The following is a 23,796-nucleotide window of genomic DNA, read 5'->3' on the forward strand; positions in this document are numbered from 1 at the left end:
GATAAATGGGTGAGGATAGTCAAGAAAATCCTTGAAAGGGGAAGTGCTGTTACAGAGAGGACTTGTCTTATTGGATATTGAACTGTAATGTAAAACTAAGGTGATTTAAAGAGTGGAGCTCTGACCCAGAAAATGTCAGACACGCTTATGGAACAGAACAGAAACTTCAGAAACAGACTGACCATATATAAGGTGTCATTTCAAGTAAGTGGAGAAATTAGCTATTCAACAAATGGTGTTGTGACACTATTTGGAAATATATATATATATATATATCATTAGAGGTTCACCTTATAAAAAATAAATTCTAAATGTATTAAAGAGTTAGACATTAAAAAATCAACTAGTGTAACCAGTGTAACCAAAAGAAAATCTAGTGTGACCAAAAGAAAATCTAAGTGGGTTATTTATAAAGCCATGGAGTATTTACAGGACATTCTAAGCATGACATCAAAAGCATAAACCATAAAGATATAAATCTAGCTATGTGAAATTTTGTTGAAAAATAACATAATATCAAAAGGCAAGAGAAGAGACTGGAAAAAATGTTTACCACATACATGGTAGGGAGGGGCTAATATATAAAAAGCAGTATCACAAATCAGTAGGAAAGAGCTTTGCACATTAATAAAAATAGGCAACAGATATGACAAGTCCATTCACTAAAACAGAGGGCTCGTTAAACACTGAAATACACACAACCTTTCCAATAAACAAAGAAGTGCAAAATAAAAGCTTATCAACTGCCCAACTGGCAGAGCTTTTGTTTTGTTTTTTATTCAGTAATAACTCCCAGTTAGGTGCTCCAGGAAAGGCCCCCCCGCCATTGCTGCCTGAGGACTCCGGTGTGCGTCCTGCAGCGGCTGAGTGGTCTTGATCCCTTCCATGTCTAGCTCTGAGGTCTTGGGCAAGTTATTAAAACTCTCTGAGCCTCAGGCGTTTCATCTTGAAAGAGGAATACTAGTTCCTACCTATGTTATTAAAACCAAACGAGATGATGTATATAAAAGTGCCTGACTCTGGTGCATAGGAAGCTCTCCAGAAATGGCAGAGAGAGAGAAGAATTAAAATACTAAAATTCTGCATAACCTTTGGCTCAGCCAATGCTAAAGTCTAAAGAACTAACCAAGGAGAAGCACACATATTTTGTTTCAAGGCTGTGTGCCATGGCATTGCTTAGAATCATGAAAAAACTAACAATAACCCACATGCTCAACAACAGAAGATTATCCAAATTAACTATCGCCCAGTGGAAGATTGGGAAGCCACTTAACAATATGGAGTAGAGGGGGCCGGCCCCGTGGCTTACCGGTTAAGTGCGCGCGCTCTGCTGCTGGCGGCCCGGGTTCAGATCCCGGGCACGCACCAACGCATTGCTTCTCCGGCCATGCTGAGGCCGCGTCCCACGTACAGCAACTAGAAGGATGTGCAGCTATGACATACAACTATCTACTGGGGCTTTGGGGGAAAAAAAATAAATAAATAAAATGATAAAAAATATATATATATATGTAGAGGTTCTACAAATGCCCAGAAAGCTCTTCACGATACAGAGTTAAAGAAAAAAGAGCAAGTAACAAGCAGCAGATAATGTGAATTTTGTTTTTAAAACAGTGTGATGAGACACCCATGATATCAACAGTGATTATGTTAGATAGTGCGGTTAAGAGTGATTCCTTCTTCTTATTTGCAATTTCCAATTTTTCTACAATAAACATAAATTCTATAAGAAGATAAAAACACTACAAGTTATCTTTTTTTTGTTGTTTTAATTCAAACTCTCCAAATATGAAAGTTTGCCGTTAGGATGGTTTTTCAAAAGATGCAAATAATCTTGTAAGTATGCATTCCCCTTCCCAGCTGGGAAAAGTCCAACAGTGGAGACAGACTCTCTTGGCTTGATATTGACCAAAGGCCCCAAACAGAAATTGTTCATGGTGCTCAATGATATCTACTGATTCCTTGGGATATTTATCCTCATTCTGGAAAAGGGGGCTTGTGATTCCAAGATAACGTACCTAACTCAAAAGATCAAAACCAAATATATTTTGGGGCCGGCCCAGTGGCGTAGCGGTTAAGTTCGTGTGCTCCACTTCAGTGGCCCAGGATTCACAGGTTCGGATCCTGGTGCGGACCTACGCACCGCTTGTCAAGCCATGCTGTGGCAGCGTCGCACATGTAAAGTAGAGGAAGATGGGCACGGATGTTAGCCCAGGGCCAATCTTCCTCAGCAAAAAGAGGAGGATTGCCAACAGATGTTAGCTCAGGGCTAATCTTCCTCACACACAGACAAAAAACACCAAATATATTTTGCGATACTCTACAATAACATTTTTCAAAAACACAGAGTGAAAACAACATCTGTGGGAGAGATAAACCTCGCCCCAGTCCAAAGCTTCTCTCTCTGCAATGGCGTCTTCCTGAATTCTCTGCCCTAAGGATAAATCCCGTGCTTTCCTCAAGGCCAGTGCCGCATCACCACCCTCCCCCAAACCGCCCGGCCCACGGCAGGATGAACTGCCCCACAGAACGTCACTCCACTCCTGGCTCCTCCATTTGGTTCGCCAGCACCTGACCACATGGCTGCCTACCTCAGGACGACTGGATTCTCCCCATCACCAGGCTGATGGCACCACCCCATAGACCCCAGGCACCAGCTACACACGTGATGCAGCAAGACACTGGCTTGCAAGCCAGGACAGGGACCATGTTTGGCACTGCCCACCAACACCCGCTGCCGTGCCTGGCACACAGCAGCCTTACTTAACAAGCATCTGTGGAAGAGAGGGAGAGAAGAGAGGGGGAGCCACCAAGAGGAGCCTTTCTCCAGTCTGTGGACACCTTCGATGGGCTCACTAGCCTCCCCTTTCTCAGCACATGCCCTGAAAGAGGCCCATTCTCAGCGGACCCAGGGACTCCAGCCGACTCGGGGGGCCTGCATTTTCGTCAGTACACAAGCTGAGCAGCAGAACCCAGCAGCTCCCTCCCTCCAGAGATCATAATGAGTCATGGCCAACTAGGGCCTCCGTCTCGTCTCTTTTCGGACCTACTCCTGTTAAAGCCTCATCACCTTTGTCCCAGCCTTAAGCAGTTGGTTTTCTCAACCCAAGTGCCAGTTGATGCAGTGAATCCTCAAAAACAAATCTTGGAATCCTGGAGCCACAGGGTGAACGTAACAGAAATTCGTTTTTTGGCTCTGTCATCTAAAACATTTGCTAATCTTCCTAGCTTGACATCGTCAGCAAAATTTGACTAGTATGACTTCTACAACCTTATTTAAATCACTGATTAAAGAAAGAATATGTATCTTCTTTTAAAGGTGTATATATATATATTTTATAATTATTTTAAAATTATAAAATTTTTTATAATTATTTTATATATAATTATAATTATATATAAATTATATATATATAATTTAAAGGCCCAGGCAAAGAAGACAGTCCTGTGGACAACCACCACAGACTACTTGCAGATTAATACCTTTTGGGTTTGAGATGCAAGCAATTAACAGATGCACCTAAATGGACCATCTTCTCTACCTAGTTGAAAAGTTACAAGAGAGTTTGTCAGATACCTTCACAGAGTTAAATTTGCTAGGTTCCCAGCTCCCCTGACCTCGCCAGTCTTGTAACTTTCTCCACAAAGCCAGCAAGGTCAGTCCAGCAGGTCACGTTCTTGGAGGACTCCCCGTGACCCCCAGCCATCACCACCTCCTTTTCTAATTGTTCCGACCACCCTCTGAGCACCCATGCTGGAATCACAGCCAACCGACATGTAACCCTTGTGCGGCCCTCTGGACAGCAGGGAGGGGCACACCGTGGAGGGGTCTTGGGCCAGCATGCGACCAGCAACAAGAGGAGGACCAGATGGTTCTAGAAGGCGATACTGGAAAGCATGACAGGATGAGAAAGAAGACCCCGATCTGGGCCAGATGTTGATGGTGCTCTCGCTCTCTCAGAAAGAGGAAAGACACAGAAAAGGCAGGGCAAAATCTTCCTGAGGAGGTCACTATGGTAATGGAGACCCGGGTTCCAGTTCCAGCTCTCCTGTGATCCCACTGGGTGGGGGGCTTTAGCAAGGCAAGGCGCCCTCCTTCTCTTGGTGTCTTAGTCTGTTTGAGCTGCTATAACAGAATACCGTAGACTGGGTGGCTTACAAACAACAGGAATTTATTTCTCACAGTTCTGGAGGCTGGGAAGCCTAAGATCAAGGTGCCGGCAGATTCGGTGTCTGGTGAGAGTCAGCTTCCTGGTTCACAGACAGCTGTCTTTTCCCTATAACCTCACGTGGCAGAAGGGGCAAGTGAGCTCTCTGGGGTCTCTTTCATAAGGGCACTAATCCCAGTCATGATTGCTCTGCTCTCATCACATAACGGGAGTCAGGATTTAACATAAGAACTTTGGGAGGACACAAACATTCCATCTACAGCACTGGACCTCAGCTTTCTCATCTGTAAAACGAGGATAATGATAAGATTATCTGTGGGAAGGCAAGTGACTAGACTATTTGATCTTTTGAGCTCTCTTTGAAAGCCAGACACAAAGACAGTGGTGCATAATGGCTGCAGATGTGGGCCCTAGATCCAGACTGCCTGAGTCGAATTAGTCAGTTACCAGCCATGGAGCTTTAGGCAGCTTCTTGACCCTCTCTGTGCCTCAGTTTTCTCATCTGAGAAATGAGGGCAGTAAGACTGCTTACCTCACAGGGCCTTGATGAGAAGTAGATGATTTACTACGTAAAGTGCTCAGAACAGAGGCTAAGCCCCCGGAATGTGTTCACTCTGACGATGCTGGTGGTGCTGATGGTGGAACACGCTGTGGTTTCAGTTAGACGAGTTCAAGGCTGCTCCCAGGGCACCAAGACAATAAACCAGGATTCCCACATCCCAGGTTTCCGGAGGATCTTGTGCAGCTCCAAACAAGAAGAGGTGGACTGGAGAAAGCAAATGGCTGCAGCTGGCAGAGGGGCCAGTATCATCCTCTAAAATATTCTCTATTCCAGACGTGTCCTAGCCCGGTTCTAGGAGTCACACGAGTCAGAATGGTGGGGGTTTGCGGCACTGTTGTGTTCTTCCTAACGCTATTATGTCAATTATGATTATTTATACCATACAAAGATCTGGCTCCTCATACACATCCAAACCACGTAAGAAAATCTTTTCAGGATATATGTACCTGTTTGTTCTGGTGGGCCTTAAATCTCCTCCGACATTCTGACTTCTAACCTAGACAGGAGAAAGAGTCCAACTGCCCATTTCCTGCCCCGAAGAGTAAATTCTGACTTAAAAACAAGGATAGGTCAATCTTTACATCCACTGCCCTGTTTCTTCCTAAAACCTAAATGAGACCTACTTTAGTCTCCACCATTTTCACAACCCTGCTTTTTCTGTAGCTTTGGCGATTTCCTTCTTCATGCGTTCAGACAACTGCCACTGTAGGGCCTGTCACAGAAATACTCAACAGTCCCAGATGTTCCCATCCCGACTTTTCTCAAGGGCTTTCTAGTGCCATTATCTGATTTAAGCATAAAATCACCCTGGGAGGGTAGTCAGATCAGGTGCCTGCCCCATTTCACAGATAAAGAAACTGAGGCTCAGAGAGCCCAGTTCCCCTAGAAAGACCCCGGGGTGGAGCCTTCCGAGATCCACACCTGTCTTCTGAACACATCTCCTCCTTTCCCCTCACTTCCCCCTAAGCCATTACAACTCGCTTTCCCTAAATGCCCAGAACTGAGTCTTTTTGGTAGAACCCCAGTTAAGTCTTTATCTATCAACTTCTTTATCAGTGGATGTGAGAAAACCACTGTATGGCTCTCTTCAGAATCTCTTCCATCCAAATGGGTTTTTAGGAACGGCTGTCACTGCACAGAGAAGAGTGATCCGTGTGCAGGCTGTAAAGGGCTGGAACCTGGCAGGTCTCAAAGGAAAGCCCCCAGGAACTGTTCTATCTCCAAGCCCAGAACCTGTCCTGTGGGAGACGGGGGACCCCCTAATCATCCTTGCCAGATTTCCCATCACACTCAGAGACAGGTGCCCCAGGACCAGCAGTGTGCAGCTCAACCCATGTGAAAAGGGGAAACCTCTGCCAGACTGGCCGCCCACCAGCCCGACAGACAGGTCGCCCACCAGCCAGACAGACTGGCTACCCACCAGCCCAAGAGACAGGCCGCCCACCAGCTGGACAGACAGGCTGCCCACCAGCCCGACAGACAGGTCGCCCACCAGCCGGACAGACTGGCTGCCCACCAGTCCAAGAGACAGGCCCGGGGAACTCAGTGCCAGTCTTCTGCCCTCAGACAGTATGGCCGGGCCTGCCAACCTGGCTTCTGGCTGCCGAGGTTCCACGACAGCCCTCCCAGCCCAGATCACTGCTCCTCTCTGCTTCCCTCATCCAGAGAGCCATTAAGAGAAAGGTAAAGCTGAATGCATCTATTATGTCCACCTACAGACCCACTTGGAGTAAGCTTCAAAATCACTCCCGGGCCCTCTTCAGGCCCTGAGTCATTTCTCGATTGTTAAAATTAGAACGGTCTCCTAGCAGACTCACTCCTGAACCTAAGTGGTGTCAGACAGGGCTGGGTCCCATTCCCATACAACGTTCTCAGGCATCCGTGGTGTGTGCGGCCCTAGCTGCACCTTGTGGGGATACTGCCTCTCACCCTGGCGTTCGGGCCACCCCACCAGGCAGGTACCCACATCTCAATAGTGCTGATGGAAAAACAGGGCCAGTGGGTTAGGGGCTTGCCCAAGGCCACACCCCAGGAGGTGACAACACAACTCCAGATCTGCCTGGTCCACTTTCTTTCCCTTGTGCCCGAGTCTTTGTGATGATCCTGGAGACGACCTTGTCCAGCACCCAAGTGACACGGCGGTATGTTCTCCAGCTTTAGCCAACAGGAAGCCTCTTTGCTGACAGCAAGTACCAGAAGCCAGGACCTTGCAGGAGGCCTCGGTGAGCACTGATGGACTAAAATACACTTGCAGACGCTGCAGGCCTGAAGACGACTGTTCTTCCAGATCTTTCAGCTCTCTCTGCACAATGTCTCTTGGGTGGGTCACCTAGCTGCCTGCCACATCTGAATGGCTCAGCACTATCCCCTCAGAGCCCCACCTCCCAACCTTTGCTAGTGCAGTTCCCTCCTCCCACAGGGTTCTTCCCACATCTTCCGCCTCTGTCCTTCAAGGCCAGCTCGAAGGTCACCTGCTCTCTGAAGCCCACCCAGGTTGCACCCAGTGAGAACTCCTCGCCTCCCCTTCATGCTCCTAGAGGCCTTACTTGTGCCTCCCCTAAGAGTATATTCAAATCGGCCTTGTATCATTTATTTTATCCGACAAACACTTTTATGGCACTTACCATGTTTCTGGCAGTGGTAGAAGTCTGCAGCAAATTTTAACTGATTTAGTTTTTATAACTATCCTGTGGAGTTGGTACTATTGTTATCACCCCATTGTACAGATGAGAACACCGGGGCATGGGAGATGGAGTGGCTTGCCCAAAACTAACACAACTGGTAAGTGGTGGTGAGGCAGTTCTAACCCAGAGTCACTGCTCACTCTTAGGCACCCGCTAGGGTCACTTGCATGTGTGTGACTCGCCCACACTGTCCTGTCACGTCCCGGTCATGTTCGGATGCCCACAGCCTGGCATGAGTCAGGTGCTCCGTGCTTGCTCCTGAATGGAGCTCAATGTCCAGCACGAGGTCACCTCTCTCGTGTGGTCAGCTGACAGTGGCCTGCAGTACGGATGCCCAGAGAGCCGTCTGCCTCCCTCCTGTGGACGACCACCTCTGGCAGTCCTTCCTGAGGTGCTCAGGAGGACGCAATAGGAATCACTTTATCATCCGAGAAGCCAATAGCATCTATACACGCACCTCACCATCTATCACCGTCTCACCCTCTGGGGCTTATGAAGGGCCCTCAGGAACCGCCGTGATGGACGGCTGCCCCGGCTTCCGGCTGGATCCCTGTGGACCCTACAAGCGTGCAGAACCGCCGACCCCCTCTGGCTAGACCGCAGTGTGACCGGCAGCCGTGGGGAGTGCAAAGGGCACTGGGCTTAGAGTCCGGCAGACGCAGACGTAGTAAGGCTCCGCTTTCTGCCTCACCCCGGGCTCATCACTCTGAGTCTCAGTTCCCCATCTATAAATGGGGCTAATGGAAGAACTCCTCTCTTGCCACGTTATCGGATGATGCATTTGGAAGAAATAATGAATTTTAGCACTGCACAAAATCTGTAATTCTTGTTGTTTAATTGTTGGGCTAATATCTACTAAATAAGGTTATGATTAGAACGAAATGAGAAATGCTGCACTTCACACTTTACCAGACTGGGGTACAGATGAAGTCACATTTCTTTGAATGTTCAAGGATGAGAGGGATAGCACAGTTCAGGCGCTCCTCTGGCAACATCTGGCCCAGCGCTCCCCGGACCCCCAGGGGGTCTATGCTGACGGGTTGGTGGGACTCCCACACCTGCACCCTCAAGATGACCCCGAGGCCAACCTCTGAGCCAGGCCCAGCTGCCAGCCTAGGCTCCCTTCAGCTCCACTCTGCTGCCACACGGCCGCTGAGGTGGCCGCTTGTGCCAGAGCCAAGATGGAAACTGAGAGTTACAGCTCTCAACATTGAGCTCCTTGGCTTGCATTTATACACACAGCCACCGTGCCCTGTCCCCCCAGTGGTGTCAGGGAGGAGGAGGGGATTCCAGCAGCAGCTCCCGTCTCCAGACTGGCCTTGCCCTGGACGTCCCACGCTGGGCCCCCAGTCCAAGCAAGGTCCCCGGGAGCTCTCTAGGCCCTTTGCTGCAGTGCCCGCACTCAGGACTATGTCACCCCTCAGACATGTTCTGACAATTTCAGACCCGGGAAGGGGTGTTGGAGCCTCATTCCTTTCCCTCCCAGAGGTCCTTGTTCTTTAGACAATGGGACCACTGATCCCCATGAACCTCAAAGCTTCCTAACAGTAAGGGAGAGGCTTCTAGAATGTTGTCTGAATACAGAGCAGACCAGAGCAGGGCCTTCTTCCACTTATACGCACCTCCCCAAACTGTAAGCACCCGACTTTAGATGCGTGAGGTGAAAGAGCTGGCCAGGTGACTCAAACAGAAACCCAGCAGAGGTCCTCATCCACGGAAACCAGAACCACAGCAATTCCTGGAGGCCAGCTCCGCAACTCTGGCCCCACCACACCCCAGAAGAGAAGTGTGTCCCACCCCACGGGGTATCCCCCTCTGTGGCATCTGCTGACCACCCACTGTGCGCCAGATCCATACACTTGTAACTTATTTAGTCCTCAAAACAAGGCTGGTTGTCGCTCTCAAGCCTCCATGTTACACATCAGAGAAGGGAGGCCCCAGAAAAGTGACCACCCGGGGTCACCCAGCAGGGCTGAGTCCAATCTGGGCCTCTCTGGTTCCAAAGACCCAGCACAGTGCCCAGCACATAGAAGAGGCTCAATAAGGACCAGTCACTGTGTTTTCTCCACTGTGGAGCCACAAGCTGGAATTAGGGCCGGCCAGGGCCACAGCTTGCAGAGGATCATGAGCAGCCAGGGCAAAGCCAATAGGATGGTCTAAAACCCAGCATCCACAGGAGCCCACTGGGTGCTCTTCTGAGGATGTGGTAGCTGGGGGGCAAGTGGCACCCCCAAACCTCCCAAGCCAAACTCATCATCCCCACCCTGCCCGGCCCAGAGTTCTGAGGTCTCAACCGAATACCTGCACATCTGCTCGGGGAAAGCCAAAGCTCTTTCTGGAGAAAAGAAACACTATTAGCTCAGCACAGGGGCATCCCCGCCGCCCACTCCTGGGCTGCTGTGGACTGGCCCCATCTAGGCACTTCATATTTCAAGCCGGTGTGCCAGGTTTCTCCCCAGCCCCCAAACCTAGCAACCCACCATGATTTAAGGGCTGGGCCCCCACTGCTGGCCTGGATCCCCCCCAGATCACTGCCTTCAGCAGACAGCCCTCACTAACTCCCACACCCCGAAGCTTCTGCCTGGGACCCTTTTTCGATAGTCTGGCTGTGGATGGTCTTGGGTCTGACACCTGCCAAAGACGGATGGCTGGCTTCCGAAGACATCTGACAGTTGAGAGGAAGACACGTTAACTACCTCTCGTTCTAGAGGCTTCTGTGAGACATCCTGCTAGGTGCAGAAAACCTCAGCCCCCTGCCTAACCACTTTCACAGTGTCATAATCTAATACTACGCCCTCCCTCTTAATTAGGAGGTGGAATGAATCACCCACGTGAACAGCATCTCTGTCTGTTATAAAGATGTTATTGGAAACATCCAAAGGTCCTGAGAGAACAACCCAGAATTAATTACTCTTTGTGCTTAGTTTCAGGCATATCTTAGATCTGTAACCTGTCATGTCTCTTTAAAGCCCTTTCACTTTAATCTATTTCTCTTCTTCTCCCTCTCTCTTTCTGTCTCTCTCATCAATGATCTCCACAATAGCTCCATGGAGAAGCAGGCAGCCATTATTATTATTCCCACTTCACAGATGATAAAACTAAGGCATAGAGAAGTTAACTGACTAGTTCAAGGTCATCCACTAGCGAGTATCAGAGACAGGCCACCCACGTCAGACGCAGAGCTCTTTCCACTGAACCGCCCTGCCCTCTAAGCTACAAGATTTGTCTCTGGAGCCTAAAGGGAAACGTGTTCTCATCACACTGGAACACCAGGACGTTACTCTCTTGCCTTCAAATCCAGTGTTCAATTTAAGCAATCACTCCTCACAGATGCCTGACAATATCTACTGCCTCTGCTCCATTGAGAGGCTCGGCTGTGATTTTATCCCAAATTGTTATATTTTACATTGTGTTTGGCGCCACGCATGCAAAGAGCATTTGTTGAATGCTTACAATGTGCCAGGGCCCTGCTAGGTGCTCAGACACAGAGGCCTTCACTCACTCACAGACACCTCACGTGCCTGCAAGCTCCGTGCTGGGCGCTGAGACATGGCAGGCCCAAGACAGATGACATGTCTGTCCTCGTGGGCTGGCCCAGCTCGTAGCCAGGTGAGGTGTTGGGCAACTGCCAGCAGTGACAACACAGTGCTATGAGGACTTCACTGGGGACAACAGCCTCGCCCCAAGGTCCAGGGGCCATTCACCACTGAGCTCTCAGTGTACCTCAGATTCTTCCAGAAATGAATGGGGCTTAGAAACAACCTCTTCAGTTAGAAAATCCATTCAGTGAAGCTCAGACACAGATCACACATTTCTCCTTGGCCCCAAACATACAGTCTTCCACTTCAATAAGAACCAGTTTTTATGTGACTACACAGCACTGTACATTTTCATATGCATTATAATAAAATGATAACAGTCAAATTTAAGAGGTGCCTACTCAGTGCAGCCCCCTATGCTCAATGCTTTTTCTGAACGTTCTATTTCAACCTTCAAAATAACCCTCTGGGAAAGCACTGTGCCCATTCCACAGATGAGGACACTGAGGGTCAGGGCTGAGCAGCGCCAGCATACACGGGCTGATTCCAAATGCAATGGTCTCTCCACTGTGCCCAGCTGTCTCTCTCACGCTGCAGGGCCATTGGATAACAGCAAACCTTTATAAACATCCAGATCAGCCTCACGAATCCTTCAGCATTCATTCATTCCACAAATATTTATTGAGGACCTACTCCATGCTAGAAACTGCTGGGCACCATGGTCTCACGGGGTTCACAGTCCCCTGGGGGAAAGGGGGAAGACCAACATGGATCAAATTATCCAACAAATGTAAAAGTGCAACTGTGATGAGCACTAGAAAGGAAAGGTCCGTGGTTTGTGGAGAAAACGTAACAGGGGATTTTTCCCAATCAGGGAGGATGGAGAAACACACTTGAGCTGGTATCTAAAAGATGAAGAGAGGTGGCTAAAGCCTTCCAGGCAGTAGGAACAGTTTGTGCAAAGGCCCTGTGCAGAGGGGAGCACATCACCCAAGGAACTGAAAGGACCATGTGTCTGGGCCAGGGAGAGGGGAAGGGGCTCAGCAATGAAGCTAGGGAGTGGGCAGGGCAGACCCTGCAGGGCTCCAAGCCACCAGGAGAGGTTTTGTTCATTCTCAGAACAACGGTGAGTCCCCGCAGGGTATCAAGCAGGGAGGCCACCTGCCCAGAGTGCTGGGTCAGTGTTCCCAACTGTCCTCTGCACCTTGGGGACAGCCCCTGCACCTGCCCCAAGCCGCACCATCACGCTTCTCATGCTGCACGGACACGATCCCCGGTGGCCTCTCGTATGCCTTCGGGAGCACAGCTGTTTTGGGGCTCATCTCTCCACGTCCCATAACCAGCCCCGGGCCTGGCACCAAGTAGGTGCTTAGCAAACACAAGCTGCACGTATAAAGGAAGCACCACTGCTGCCCTCGAGATGATTTGAGTCTAAGAGGAGAGACACGTGGACACAGACACTGACCCCCGAGTAAACGCTACAGGAGGCGACGAGCTCTGCAGGTGCAAGAGGAGCAGCGAGCGGGTCCATGTGAGCCAGGTGTGTAGACGGACACCTTAAAGAGAAGCGAGAGTACAGCGCTGGCTGTGTGTGACTGAGTGGGCGGACAGGGAAATGGAGGAGGGCGGGGCTGAATTACAGGGAGAGGCAAGCAGTTGGGTGAAATTCACCAAAAAAGAAAAACAAAAAAGCATCAGCTACTGACAAACCTCGCCACCCACTTTTATGGGAGCAAGATAACTCACTAGATGAAGATGCAGGATCATTTAGTGCTTCAGCAGCACAGATCAAAGTCAGACCATCCAGACTGAAATCCCGCTCACCACTTGGTTGGCTGTGATGTTAAACAAGTCACTTAACCCCTCTCAGCCTCATCTGTAAAATGCAGACAATAGTACCTTCAGCATGAGATTGTTGTGAGAATGACGTGAGCACTTGACATAGGGACTGGCACACACTGAGCACGGAATACAGGTGAGTTATTGTCATGGTGTTACACCCTCTTCTCCTTCACCTACACGCTGGCCACGAAATGTTTCCATTCGCTTGTCCTTTTTTATGACAACAAGATCAGAAGCTCTCCAAGGGCTTCCCAATGTTTCTAGAACTCACAGAGTCCAGCAAGGAGCTCAGAGGGGTCCGTTGGGCCCCCTGAGGGCTCTGTGTGGAGCGACAGGGGAGCCACTCCTCCCTCCATCAAAGTCGAGGCTCGCTGAGCTGGGCTGGGCGGGAGCACCGGCACAGGCTCTGACCACGTGTCCGGGAGTGGGCTTCCCAGTCCCCATCTGCCAGTTAAATCCCTGACACTATTCCGAGCCTTGTCAGAAAAGCTTCAGTGAACGGGCAGTTCTAGAAACAAAGTGATTTGGATAATACAGTGATTATTATAAGGATGACTGTTGCGTTCAAAATCAGTTCCCTCTGAACAAAGTCAAGTGGATCATGAACAGAGTGTGAAAATATCATTTTCTCTCTGCCCCCTCCTGACCCTGCGCCACGAGAGCAGCAATGAGGCACCACTCCACGAAGTCCTTCTTTGGCTAGATTTTATCCAAACGGTGACTAATGACGTCCTTGCCAAATGGCAGGAGAAGGGGTCTGCTCAGCCAGCGGCTGTGGAACGTGGGCACTGATGAAGACAGATGAATCCATTTACCCAGTACTTTGGATCTACCACTAATTTTCCAGATGACAATGACACTTCATCCTTCCAGCAATGTAGACCATTCAAAACAGACTGGAAAAGTAGAAAATTGGCAAAAGAATGCCCCAACCAGTCCCCAAAAGTGTCACAATGTTCAAGCCCTTAACTCAAGTAAGAATTCTCAGATCCATAAACTCCAGCTTATAACCAATTTACTCTTCCTTTGCACACAATTCTAATAAATGTGGTTATCTGACGTGGGGTCCAGACCAAAACCAGATCAGGGAGATGGTCACCCCCAGGCTGAGCTTACCCAGTTTCTGAGTCAGTCCTGAGCATGGAAGGATAAAGCGCAGAAGCTTCCAGCCTGGGAGCAGGGGGCCTGGAATAAATCCTGCTGTTCAGGGATCCCAGGACACCTCTTTATTCACTGTACCCAGAGCTGCCGCTAGATCACCTGGCTCCCTGAGGCTGATGACTTGGCTTCTTTCCTACAATTTCCAGCAAGACCAGAGCCCAGCTGCCTCTGTGGGCCCTCACACTCCCTGGAGGTGGGAGAGGGATATCGAACCTGATTCCTACACCCACCAACTGCTGGTTAGAGTATTGCTCCAATGAACTGATCTCCTAAAACTGTAGTACTTCTCAGACGCTAGACAGTATTTCTTCCCTAGGTTTGAATCTCCCTCGGAGGATGCTGTGTATGTTTGTCAGGGGAGAGGAGCCTGCCGTCAGCTTTGCACACAATCACCTACTGGAACATCCAACAAGCCCCTTTTCCCCTTTGCACTCCACAACTCCAGGGCCCCCCAAAGCACCAAAGAATCACTAAAGAGCAAGCAGGAAGCTCACCCCACATGGCTTGGCATACAAAGCACTTCCTCAATTTGTTAAAACTGCGCCCATTAATCCTCTTAGAACCGGAGAGCTGGGTTCCAGGCTTTTAGATCTATTTCTTTGTTCAGTAAATATTTATTGAGTTCCTGCTCTGTGCCTGGCCCTGAGATAGTGCCTGGGCTGGGGGGGTGCAGGCGGTGGTACAAGGGAGCCAGACACACCCAGTGCCTGCCCTCGTGGTGCTTACACGGCAGCAGAGAGCCTTAGTCTGTGCTGTAGTTTACAGAGAGGAGCAAAGACCTCTCTGTGGTCTCAGCAACTAACCTAGCTCCAGAAGCCAGACCGCCAACCCCATCTGGGGCTCACGTTCCCAGGGTTTCAGCCTGGCACACCTGCTCATTCCTAGAAGGGTACAGAGAGGAAGGTATCTCGCCAGGCTCACTGCACGTCGTTACATAAGCATAGAGAATAAGAATAAAATAAAGTAGCAGACGAATGCAGGTGCTCATTGGGTAAACTATGTCATTTAATTTTCTCACCTTCCCAGAATCAAAATAAATAACCAGAAAAGTAAGCCATAAGAAGTCACTTACATTTCACTGCCACACCACATGGAGAACGACCAAGCAGGTGTCTCCAGAGGGGGAGGCCTTCCCAGCATCCTCTACTGCCCCTACCATGGTTGGGTCACGCTACGTGTAATGGTTCCTGTCTGTCTTCACCACCTGTTCAGACAGTGAGCTCCTCAAGGGCGGGGTCTGTGTCACATCCCAGAGCCTAGAACAGGGCCTGACAGAAAGTTCTGTCAATCAGAGCATGAAGCATTGGGGCACTGGAGCAGAAACAGGTAGTGTCGGTAGCAGCATCCAGGCGGGCCACTCAGATCTCCTTTGAAGAGGGAACTACAGGAGGAGAGCAGTTAAGAGCCTTCAGCTGTAGCTTCAAGAGCCGTCGCAGCATTTAATTAAGCCAAGGACACAATCTCCCCAGGCAGCCCGCAGCCAATGACTGAGCTGGGTAGGGATTCTAGAGCCTGGCTCTTGTGGTCCAATATGGCGCCTCTGTAACGAGCAATCTTTGCTCCGGAGCACCCAATGGGCTGGCCAAGACCTTCCAAGAGCTTGCATCCCAGTCTGAGCCTCTCCCCATCCAACTCTCCTTCCTCCCCTCTCATTCCACAGGTGTCCAAACAGCATTGTGGTCGGAGGGGAGCCCTACCTCCTCTTTTATCTTCCACAGGTAAGACCCCCAAGAGTTCTTGCACTTGAAAATCCATCTTGCATTTACTTTCCGAAGGACCAAAATGACAAGTGTCCATGAGATCCACATGCTCCTCTACATGACCCAGCCTCCTCTGAAGTCAGGTTGGCCAATGGCTATTTCCGGTCAATGAAATATGAGTGAAAATAATATGGGTCACTTCCAAGTAAAGCTGGTTAGAAATCCCGTGTGCCTTCCCCATGAACTCCTCTCTACCCCCACCTTCTTGAAGCCACAAGATGGGACAGTCGCAGCACAAAAGCAGCTTGGATCCTGTGTTCTCGCTTGGAGGAGAGCCACCCAGGAGGACCTCTGACACACACCGGACTTCAGGTGAGCAATATATCAGTTTTGTGTTAAGCAACAGATTTTGGGATTTGTTTGTTAATGCAGCATAGCCTCGTCTGCCCTGACTAACAAAAGACATCTATCCTACACACATCTTTGTTTAGCACCTCTATTTGCACCACTATCTTACACGTCCAGCTGGCTAATGTCCCTGCTGAGAGCTCAGATCTCTGTATGAAGAAGATGATGTTACTCTGTGCCCACAGGAGGGGAGGCCAATCACATGAAGAAGACCTCTTTAAAGATGAAGTTAGAAAGCTAAAACTCTTAGCCCATACCCAGTACTAAATAGGCCCTAGTGTGTTAGTTCCGCCTACCATACCCAAGGGTGCCTGGCTAGGTCTGAGGAATTGGAGGGGAGCTGGCATGGCCAAGGTCATTGCCCTCATACTGGGGAAGCTCAGGGGTCAGTGCTGCTGGGAACATGCAGAAGGCAGCTACAGCATGGCAGTCACCTTAACCCTGGTACATGGGGTCACCTACGTCCTGTGGTGATGGGCGGGGAGGAGAGCCAAGAGATCTAGACAAACCACTCGTGCTATGGGATGCTGACTCAGAAAGCGGATTCTAATGTATCCACTTACAGTCCAGCTCAGCAAACACCCACTGATGCCCACTGTACACCAGGCCCTGTAAGACAGTGGGAATCAGACCAGCCCTGCCCTCCCGGAGCCATGGTCCAATGAGGGGGGAAGAGACAATATGGCCATGACACATGGCAGAATGAAGATGTGCTGGGAGACACACATTAATAAAGATCTCAGTGCTCGCATCCTCCTTCTCCAACACCCTTCTCAGCAATGCAGCATCGGGAAACAAGGTTACAGACAACACTGCCTTACATTTACATCATGTTTTGAGGTTCCACATCCATTACATTCATTCCTTACACCATGATTATCCCCATATGGTACAGGAATAGCGACAACATGGCAGCGAATATTTACAGAGCACTCATCGTGTACCAAGCGTTGATTTGATTACTTTACCCGGATGGTCTCATTTGTCCCCCACAGGCCCTATAAGGCAGTATGTTAACCCCATTTTACAGACGAAGAAACGGAGGCAAAGTGGCTTTCCCAAGGTCACCAAGCAGGTAAGTGGTACCCAATGGGGACACAAACCCAGGTCTCCTGACATGTTGAGGGGCTCATCCGACAGGTGCTGGGAGCTCAGGTAGCTGAAGGAGAGGGAGTTCGCTGTTCTGTGCCCAGCCTCATCCCTGCAGGATGCTCTCTGCTCGCCCCTACAGTGCATCTGATCCCAGTGACCGTCCTGCCTCCCAGATACCCCCACTCCCATGCTCCCTCTCTGTTGCCCCTTCCGCCCCATCAGGTCTCAGTGCTGCCCATTCTCCTCCACATCACCCCCTGCTGCCTCCCCATCTCTACCCAGGCCTCAGCATTTCTCCCTTCAACTACTACAATAGCTTCCTGGCTTCTCAGTCTCCAGGCTCATCTGTCTATCATACAGCCTCCACATTCCTACTGGCCCCAATCATGTCACATCCATGTTCAAAAACCTGCCATGGCTCCCCACGGCTCCAGAATAAAGCCCAACCTTCTTGACACGGCATTCAAGGCCTTGCACACCAACCACCAGACCACCTTTCCCTGCACAAACCCTGCACTCAGGTAAAATCAGAACAAGTCAGTGCTCCCCAGACACACCTCATACTTTGTTGCCTCCATCCTTTGACCTTGGGGACCCGTCCTGGGATCCACCTCCATCTCCCAGAGCCCCCGCCTCTCTGTGTCAACATTATATTCACCCTTCCAGGCCCATCTTGACTTCCCCTTCTCCAGGAGGCGTCTCCTGGCCTAAATGTGATGTCCCTTTCTCCTAATGCCCCTGGCGTCTATTGTTTCTTTCTTGAATTTAGCATTTCCCAAGTGCCTGCCTTTGTGGACATCTGTGATCAGCCCCAGCTGGCATCCACACCCCTCTGACAGCCTCTGATGTCCTTCGAGGAATCACGTCTTCACTCTGTATCCCTGTGGTTGGGTGGGGCTGACCTTGCCAAACTCTTCCTCCCTGAAGGGATGGCAGATGTCCCAGGCCCATCAGTGTCGTGTGATTGGTTCCAGGATGTACACGTGACCCAATTCAAGCCAATGAGAGCTGAACTTGGGATTTTTGCTGAAACAGTTGGGAAAGAAACACATTTCTCACTGGAGTTTCTAAACTGGGAGTGTGTAAACTTGCAGCTGCTAGGGGCCATCTGTGCCACCACCTGGGGAGAACCTGCTGGAGAGTGAAGCCAAACACAGAGGAAATCAGAGCCAAGAGACAGAGATATTTTAAGATATCATTTGAGTCCCTGGATTCAGCCATGCCTGAATACAGCCCTCTCCAAGACTTTTCAGTCATACGACCCAGTTAAAGTTGGGTTTCTGTCACTTGCAACAGGAGTTGTAAGCAATATACCTATTAAGGACCAGATACCATGCTGGGCAGAGGGGCTATAACCACAAAGAAGATGTGAGCCTCATCCCGAAAGAGCTCATTTTCTGTCGTTTTAGTTCTAAGAACAGCTGTATTGAGATATAATGCACATACCATAACACTCATTCTTTTAAAGTGTACGAGTCTATGGTTTTTAGTACATTCACAGATTTGTGCAACCATCACCACAATCACTTTCTATCCTGCATTGACAATGACCAATCCATGCTCGCCCTGTCCTGCTCTATGCACCAGCTGCCTCTTTCAGGCCCAGGGCTGGGTTTTCCTCCTTTCTGCAGCACCAGCAGCTGCAGTAGGTGCTCAATTAATGCCTGCCGAACTGAACTCAGACCTCGAAAAGCTTGGCCTCCATCCAACAGTCGTTCAGGTCCTTTCTAAAGCACAGTGAATGGGAGAACGGATATTTGGCAAAGTCGCCCAAGGAAAGGACATGTTCCCTGATCCCTAGGCTATCTCTGGGTTTTCTCAGCTGGATCCCTCATCAGGGTGGACTTCCTGACAGGTGCACACCTGGAATGTGCCCTTTGGCTCCCTGAACTTTTCCTAAGTCTATTACAGGATAATTTGAAATAGTAACAACTGAGAAAACATATAAATCCAACAATAGGGGAACGATTTAGTACTTATGTTGCACCTATAGGATAGAATAGTATATACCAATAAAAATCATCTTTGTAAAAAGGATTTGAGGACATGGGGAAATACCTATGACATAATGTTAACTGAATGAAACATGTAAATATAAAAGGGGTCAAAGAGTAAGATCTCAAATACATAATAGAGTAAACACCAACAATTGGAAGGGAACAATCCTAATTATTAGATGTAATCATTTTTGTGTAGGTGGATGATGATGGGCAATTATTATTTTTTTCATGCTTCTCTATAGTTTTCAATTTTTCTAAAATGAACATTACTTTAATCAAATTAGAAAAGCCAACATTATTTAAACTCATTCCTTGGTTATGATTTAATTTTATTAACGTGGCTATCAAAGAATGAGAAACAACGACATGAAGAACTTTTCTGAATCTCCTGCAAAACTTTTTCTAAAAAAGACACTGTCCCTGAGTTTCTTTTAATCAACATGTAAGTTTAATCAAAAATGTAATCCACCATGTTTACCTTTTTACCTTGACTGCCAGGAAGCTCAGAGCTAAAATTTAATACTCAAAAATGCACTAACCACCTTAGCCCAGGTTCTTGGTACAGTAACTTCCATGCTTTTTAGATGGTTTCTGATGCTTCCTTTTCTCTGTATTTTCAGTTGTCTTACTTTTATTTGTATATACTCAAATCTTCCTTGGAATACACAAAGAAGTATTTGCTGAAGTGATTTGAGGTACCCCAGAGAAAAGAGGTCCTGACTAGCAGATGCTCTGTTGGGATGTTTCATTTTTGCAAACACACGGCGCTGAGTGCGGCTCTGAACAATCTATCGCTATTCTAACTACAGTAGAGGATCAGTCTGGATAAATGCATGCAGGGGACTCTCTTATTGCGACAGACTGCCCCAAAGATCGGATTAACCCATTCCTTGCTAAACCTCCATCTCCTTCAAGGCTATGTGGACTGGCTGCCCACAGTCGCTCAGTCTCTGGCCGTTGACTGACAGCAAATGTCAGGGAAGCCAGCCACAATCCATTCACCACATCCATCATGTGTTCAAGTCTCCAGACAAGTGACACAGCCAGCAAGTGATTAGGGAGGACACAGAATCCACAAGGACAGCCCAGGCCCCAGACACCCTTCAGATCACTGTGGATTTTGCTCCAATTACCTATACTGATCCTTCCTTTACCTCAGGTCAGAGAGAAAGCACCTCCACTCTAAAGACGGGCCACTTGCGAAAATCAAGTATCATATCTCCTGGGCGTTCTCCCAGACGTGACACGTCATGGCAGGAGACACATTTATTTGATTGTAAGCGGAATTCCTTTTTTTCTGGTGATAACTTCACTGACTCTTCATGGGATCCCAAAAGCAAGAAAAACAAATAAGCAGTCTTAATCTTTTCCTTGTGACCATTTTATCACATCTAAAGTTGCAACGTCTTATTTGTAAACCCACGCCAGAGGAAAGGGAAGGAAGGGAGGCAGGAAACATTTATTAAGCGCTTAGAGCATGCCAGACCAAGCACTGGCCGCTGAGCCTGCCAGCTCAAGGCATTTTCTACTCTGGCCTGTTATCTCCCTTAAGCATCACATCACCGCCCTGCAGAGCACATAGAAGAGTCCCACTCTTTCAGACGTGAAATCTAGGCTTAGAGAGATTCCATACCTCCCTCAAGGTCACCCAGGGGAAGATAACTGGGTACTGACGAGGACCCAGGTCCAGCCCACCCCACAGCCCCTGCTCTGTGCCCCTTCAAAGGCTGGAGATGCTTCCCCGTTCGCAGGAGGCTGAGATCTGGCCTCCTTCCCACCGCTTCCTACATATTCCCACCAACTGAAGAGCCTCTGATGGCCTTATCCTCTCCACTTTGGGCCCTCTCGCTCAGAAAGTCATGGAGACACACCTGAAAATAAAATGTAAAAGCTTCAACCCACACCCTGCAGCCAAGCACCCATCCTTGTGCTGCCACAAACAAGCTAACGTGGAATTTTCTTCAGAGAGGCTTTCTGAAGGGAACAAACTGACGCTGAAAACATGCCGCTGACAATATTTGGTGATGATGCAAGCAGGGCTGCCCTGTCTACAAACGTTTTTGTCTCCAAAGAACCAGCTCCCCGGAAAGAATATGTACGGAAGCAACAGGGAAACAGCGAGAAGACACGCCTCGGTGTATATCGTTACATTGCCCTCTCCATTCATGTGTGCTGGACCAGTCCCCCAGAGAACTTGAAACGTTTGCGCAAAGATGAGGGCGATCAGAAAGTCATTCAGAAATGGTTCCACACCCGGCTTAGCTCTGCACAGCCACCCAGCTCGCAGCCTCCCGGGGCAGAGGAAGCCTCTCGGCTTGCAGCAGCCTGCGCGTACCGCCACCAACTGCCACCCGTTCCTTCACCTTTATTTACAGCGCAGAGCAGGCTGGTTCATCAGAGAAGGGGGGGAGGCGGGGAATAAGATGCAATTCAGATTTCTGCTCTTTCTCAGGGGACAAAAAAGGGTCAGACGGAGAAGGAAGTGGAGCCCAGGCTGCACCATCAGCGCGGCGGCGGGACCCTCCTCTCCGAAGGGGTCTGCACCGGGGCTGGAGCAGAAGCTCCCAGGGAGCCCCGGGAAGCCGGGGTCAAGCCCAGCGCCTCGGAAGAGGCGCCAACCGAGTGTACTGCACAGGAAATCACTGCCCCCTGCAGGCCGCGTCGCAGAGGCTGCGGCCGGAGCGTCGGGGCTCCCTCGGTCCCGATAAACTCGCAAACCCGACCCCGCGCGGCCGGCGATCGCTCCTCCAAGGCCCCTCGGCGCACCCAGCCCCCGGGCTGGCGGGAAGGGTCGCGCTGGGGCTTCAACCGGAACCCAAGCTGAGGATGTGAGGAGGGGGCTTGGGACGCGAAGCTCTCTACTCTTCGGCTCCCCTCAGAGAAGGCGGCCGGGAGGGCAAGCCCGCTGCTGCGTTCCAAGTCCGAGCTTCAAGTCCGCGCCCGGAGAAACTGCGCCTGCAGCCGCAGGGCCAACGGCAACGGGGCGGCCGGACACCCCGCGCGTCCGGGGCGGGACCTGCTGAGGACACTCTCTGGGCAACTAAACTGAGGGGGAGTCTCCTCGGAAAGCCGCTTCGGTTACTGGCAGCGCCGGGCACATCCAGGCAGCAGCGCTGCGGAGCCGGCGGCCCCACACCTGCCCGCGCCGCGCGGCTCCAAGCTGCTGGTGCGCACCACGCGCCCAGCCCTGCCGCGCGCTCCGGTCCCTCGGGTCCCGGAGCCCTCCGGACCTCAAAGCGCCGCTGGGCTTTTCTGGGAGCCCGCGAACAGGCCCGCGGCCTCTGTGGCCCCGGGTGGCCCAGTTTGCAGTCAAAGCGCCTGTTCCTCCCACTCGGCACTCCACAGCCCCACCAGCGGGACCGGGGCAGGGGCAGCCACTGCAGGCCTTTCTGGGGGTCCAGCCCCCACCTTCTCCACTCCTTCTTCTGCAGTCAAATGGAACCTTAGTCTTCGATCCCACACCCTACACACATACATACACACATACAGTCCCAGAGGAGGGAGATGCTCAGCAAATCCCGGTACAAGCTGTGCCAGCCAAGCCCGGCGGGACCTCGGGGGTGAGCACTGAGCACCAGCCCGCGGTGTCCTCGGCAGGCGCGGGCGGGTCAATCAACGCTCTGCCCACACTCCCTCACCCACCGCCCCCCACAGCCCCGACGGCGCGGGCGGCCGGACACTCACCTCGGTGTCGTAGAGCCGCAGGTCTAGGAAGTAGGGGCGCAGGAGCGACTCGTTGCGGATCTGCTCGATGGCCAGTTCCACGGCAGGGAGCACGCCGCGCCCGATGCTGCCCTTGGCCACCTCCTTGGTGAGCGGCATGAGGCCCATGATGGAGAGCGGCGGGCTGCTGGGCGGCGGCCGGGGGGCGCCCCGCGCCCAGCCCCAGGCCCCGGGCGCCCGCGGCAGCAGCAGCGGCAGCAGCAGGAGCAGCAGCAGGCGCGCGGGCGGCGGCGGCGGCGGCGGCCCGGGCTGCCCGGAGCTCCGCGGGGAAGCCATGCCGCGCCGCGGGCTGCGGGCGCCGGCTCACTCGGCCCGCATGGCCTGGCCCGGCCCGCCGCCCCGCGCCAAGCTCTCCCCGCGGCACCCGCGCAATGGCGCCGGCCCCGGCCCCGGCCCCGGCTCGGGCTCCGGCTCCTGCTTGGCTCAGAACGGCCGCGGCGGCGGCAGCAGCGGCGGCGCCCGTGACGGATCAGTCACGCCGGCAAGGGGTGGGAGCGAGCGGAGTGCGGGAGGCGGGGAACGAGCGAGCAAACGCCGAGAGGGGGGCCGGCGTCTCCGCGCGCGCCTCTCTCCGGCGCGGCCGCCCCGAACCGGGCCGCCTCTGCCCGCCCCCGTGCGCGCTCCGAGCGGCTCTCCCGCCCGGAGCTGCTCGGCGGCAGCCCCTGGAGCCCGGCCGAGGGAGGGCGGGCGGCAGGAAACGCTGGAGGCGAAGGCGAGTCTGCTCCAGGGGCGGCTCGGGCCGCCTCCGGGGACGGGGACGGGCCGTGCGCGCCGGGGGAGGGGGAGGCGCCGGCGCTGCGGCGGCCGCGGGGAGGGCTGCCGTCCCCGCACACGCACACACGCGCCCCCGGCCCTCCGCCGTGCGGGTTGCCGCTGCCAGCCGACCGTCGGGGGCCTGGGGGCCTGAGCGCCTGTG

The 23,796-nt window shown here is 51.4% G+C and overlaps 1 protein-coding gene across 1 annotated transcript in view; it reads right to left on the reverse strand.

Moving 5' to 3' along the window:
• The window catches only part of GABBR2 (gamma-aminobutyric acid type B receptor subunit 2), a 352,821-nt gene extending 329,665 nt beyond the window's left edge, over positions 1-23,156 (reverse strand). The window contains exon 1 of the mRNA XM_058523624.1: positions 22,842-23,156. Coding sequence (XP_058379607.1) covers positions 22,842-23,156 — 315 coding nt within the window. The remainder of the gene's footprint in view (positions 1-22,841) is intronic.
• Positions 23,157-23,796: the final 640 nt, after the last annotated feature.

This window comes from Diceros bicornis, chromosome 28, assembly GCF_020826845.1.
Source record: "Diceros bicornis minor isolate mBicDic1 chromosome 28, mDicBic1.mat.cur, whole genome shotgun sequence".
Classification (NCBI taxonomy): domain Eukaryota; kingdom Metazoa; phylum Chordata; class Mammalia; order Perissodactyla; family Rhinocerotidae; genus Diceros; species Diceros bicornis.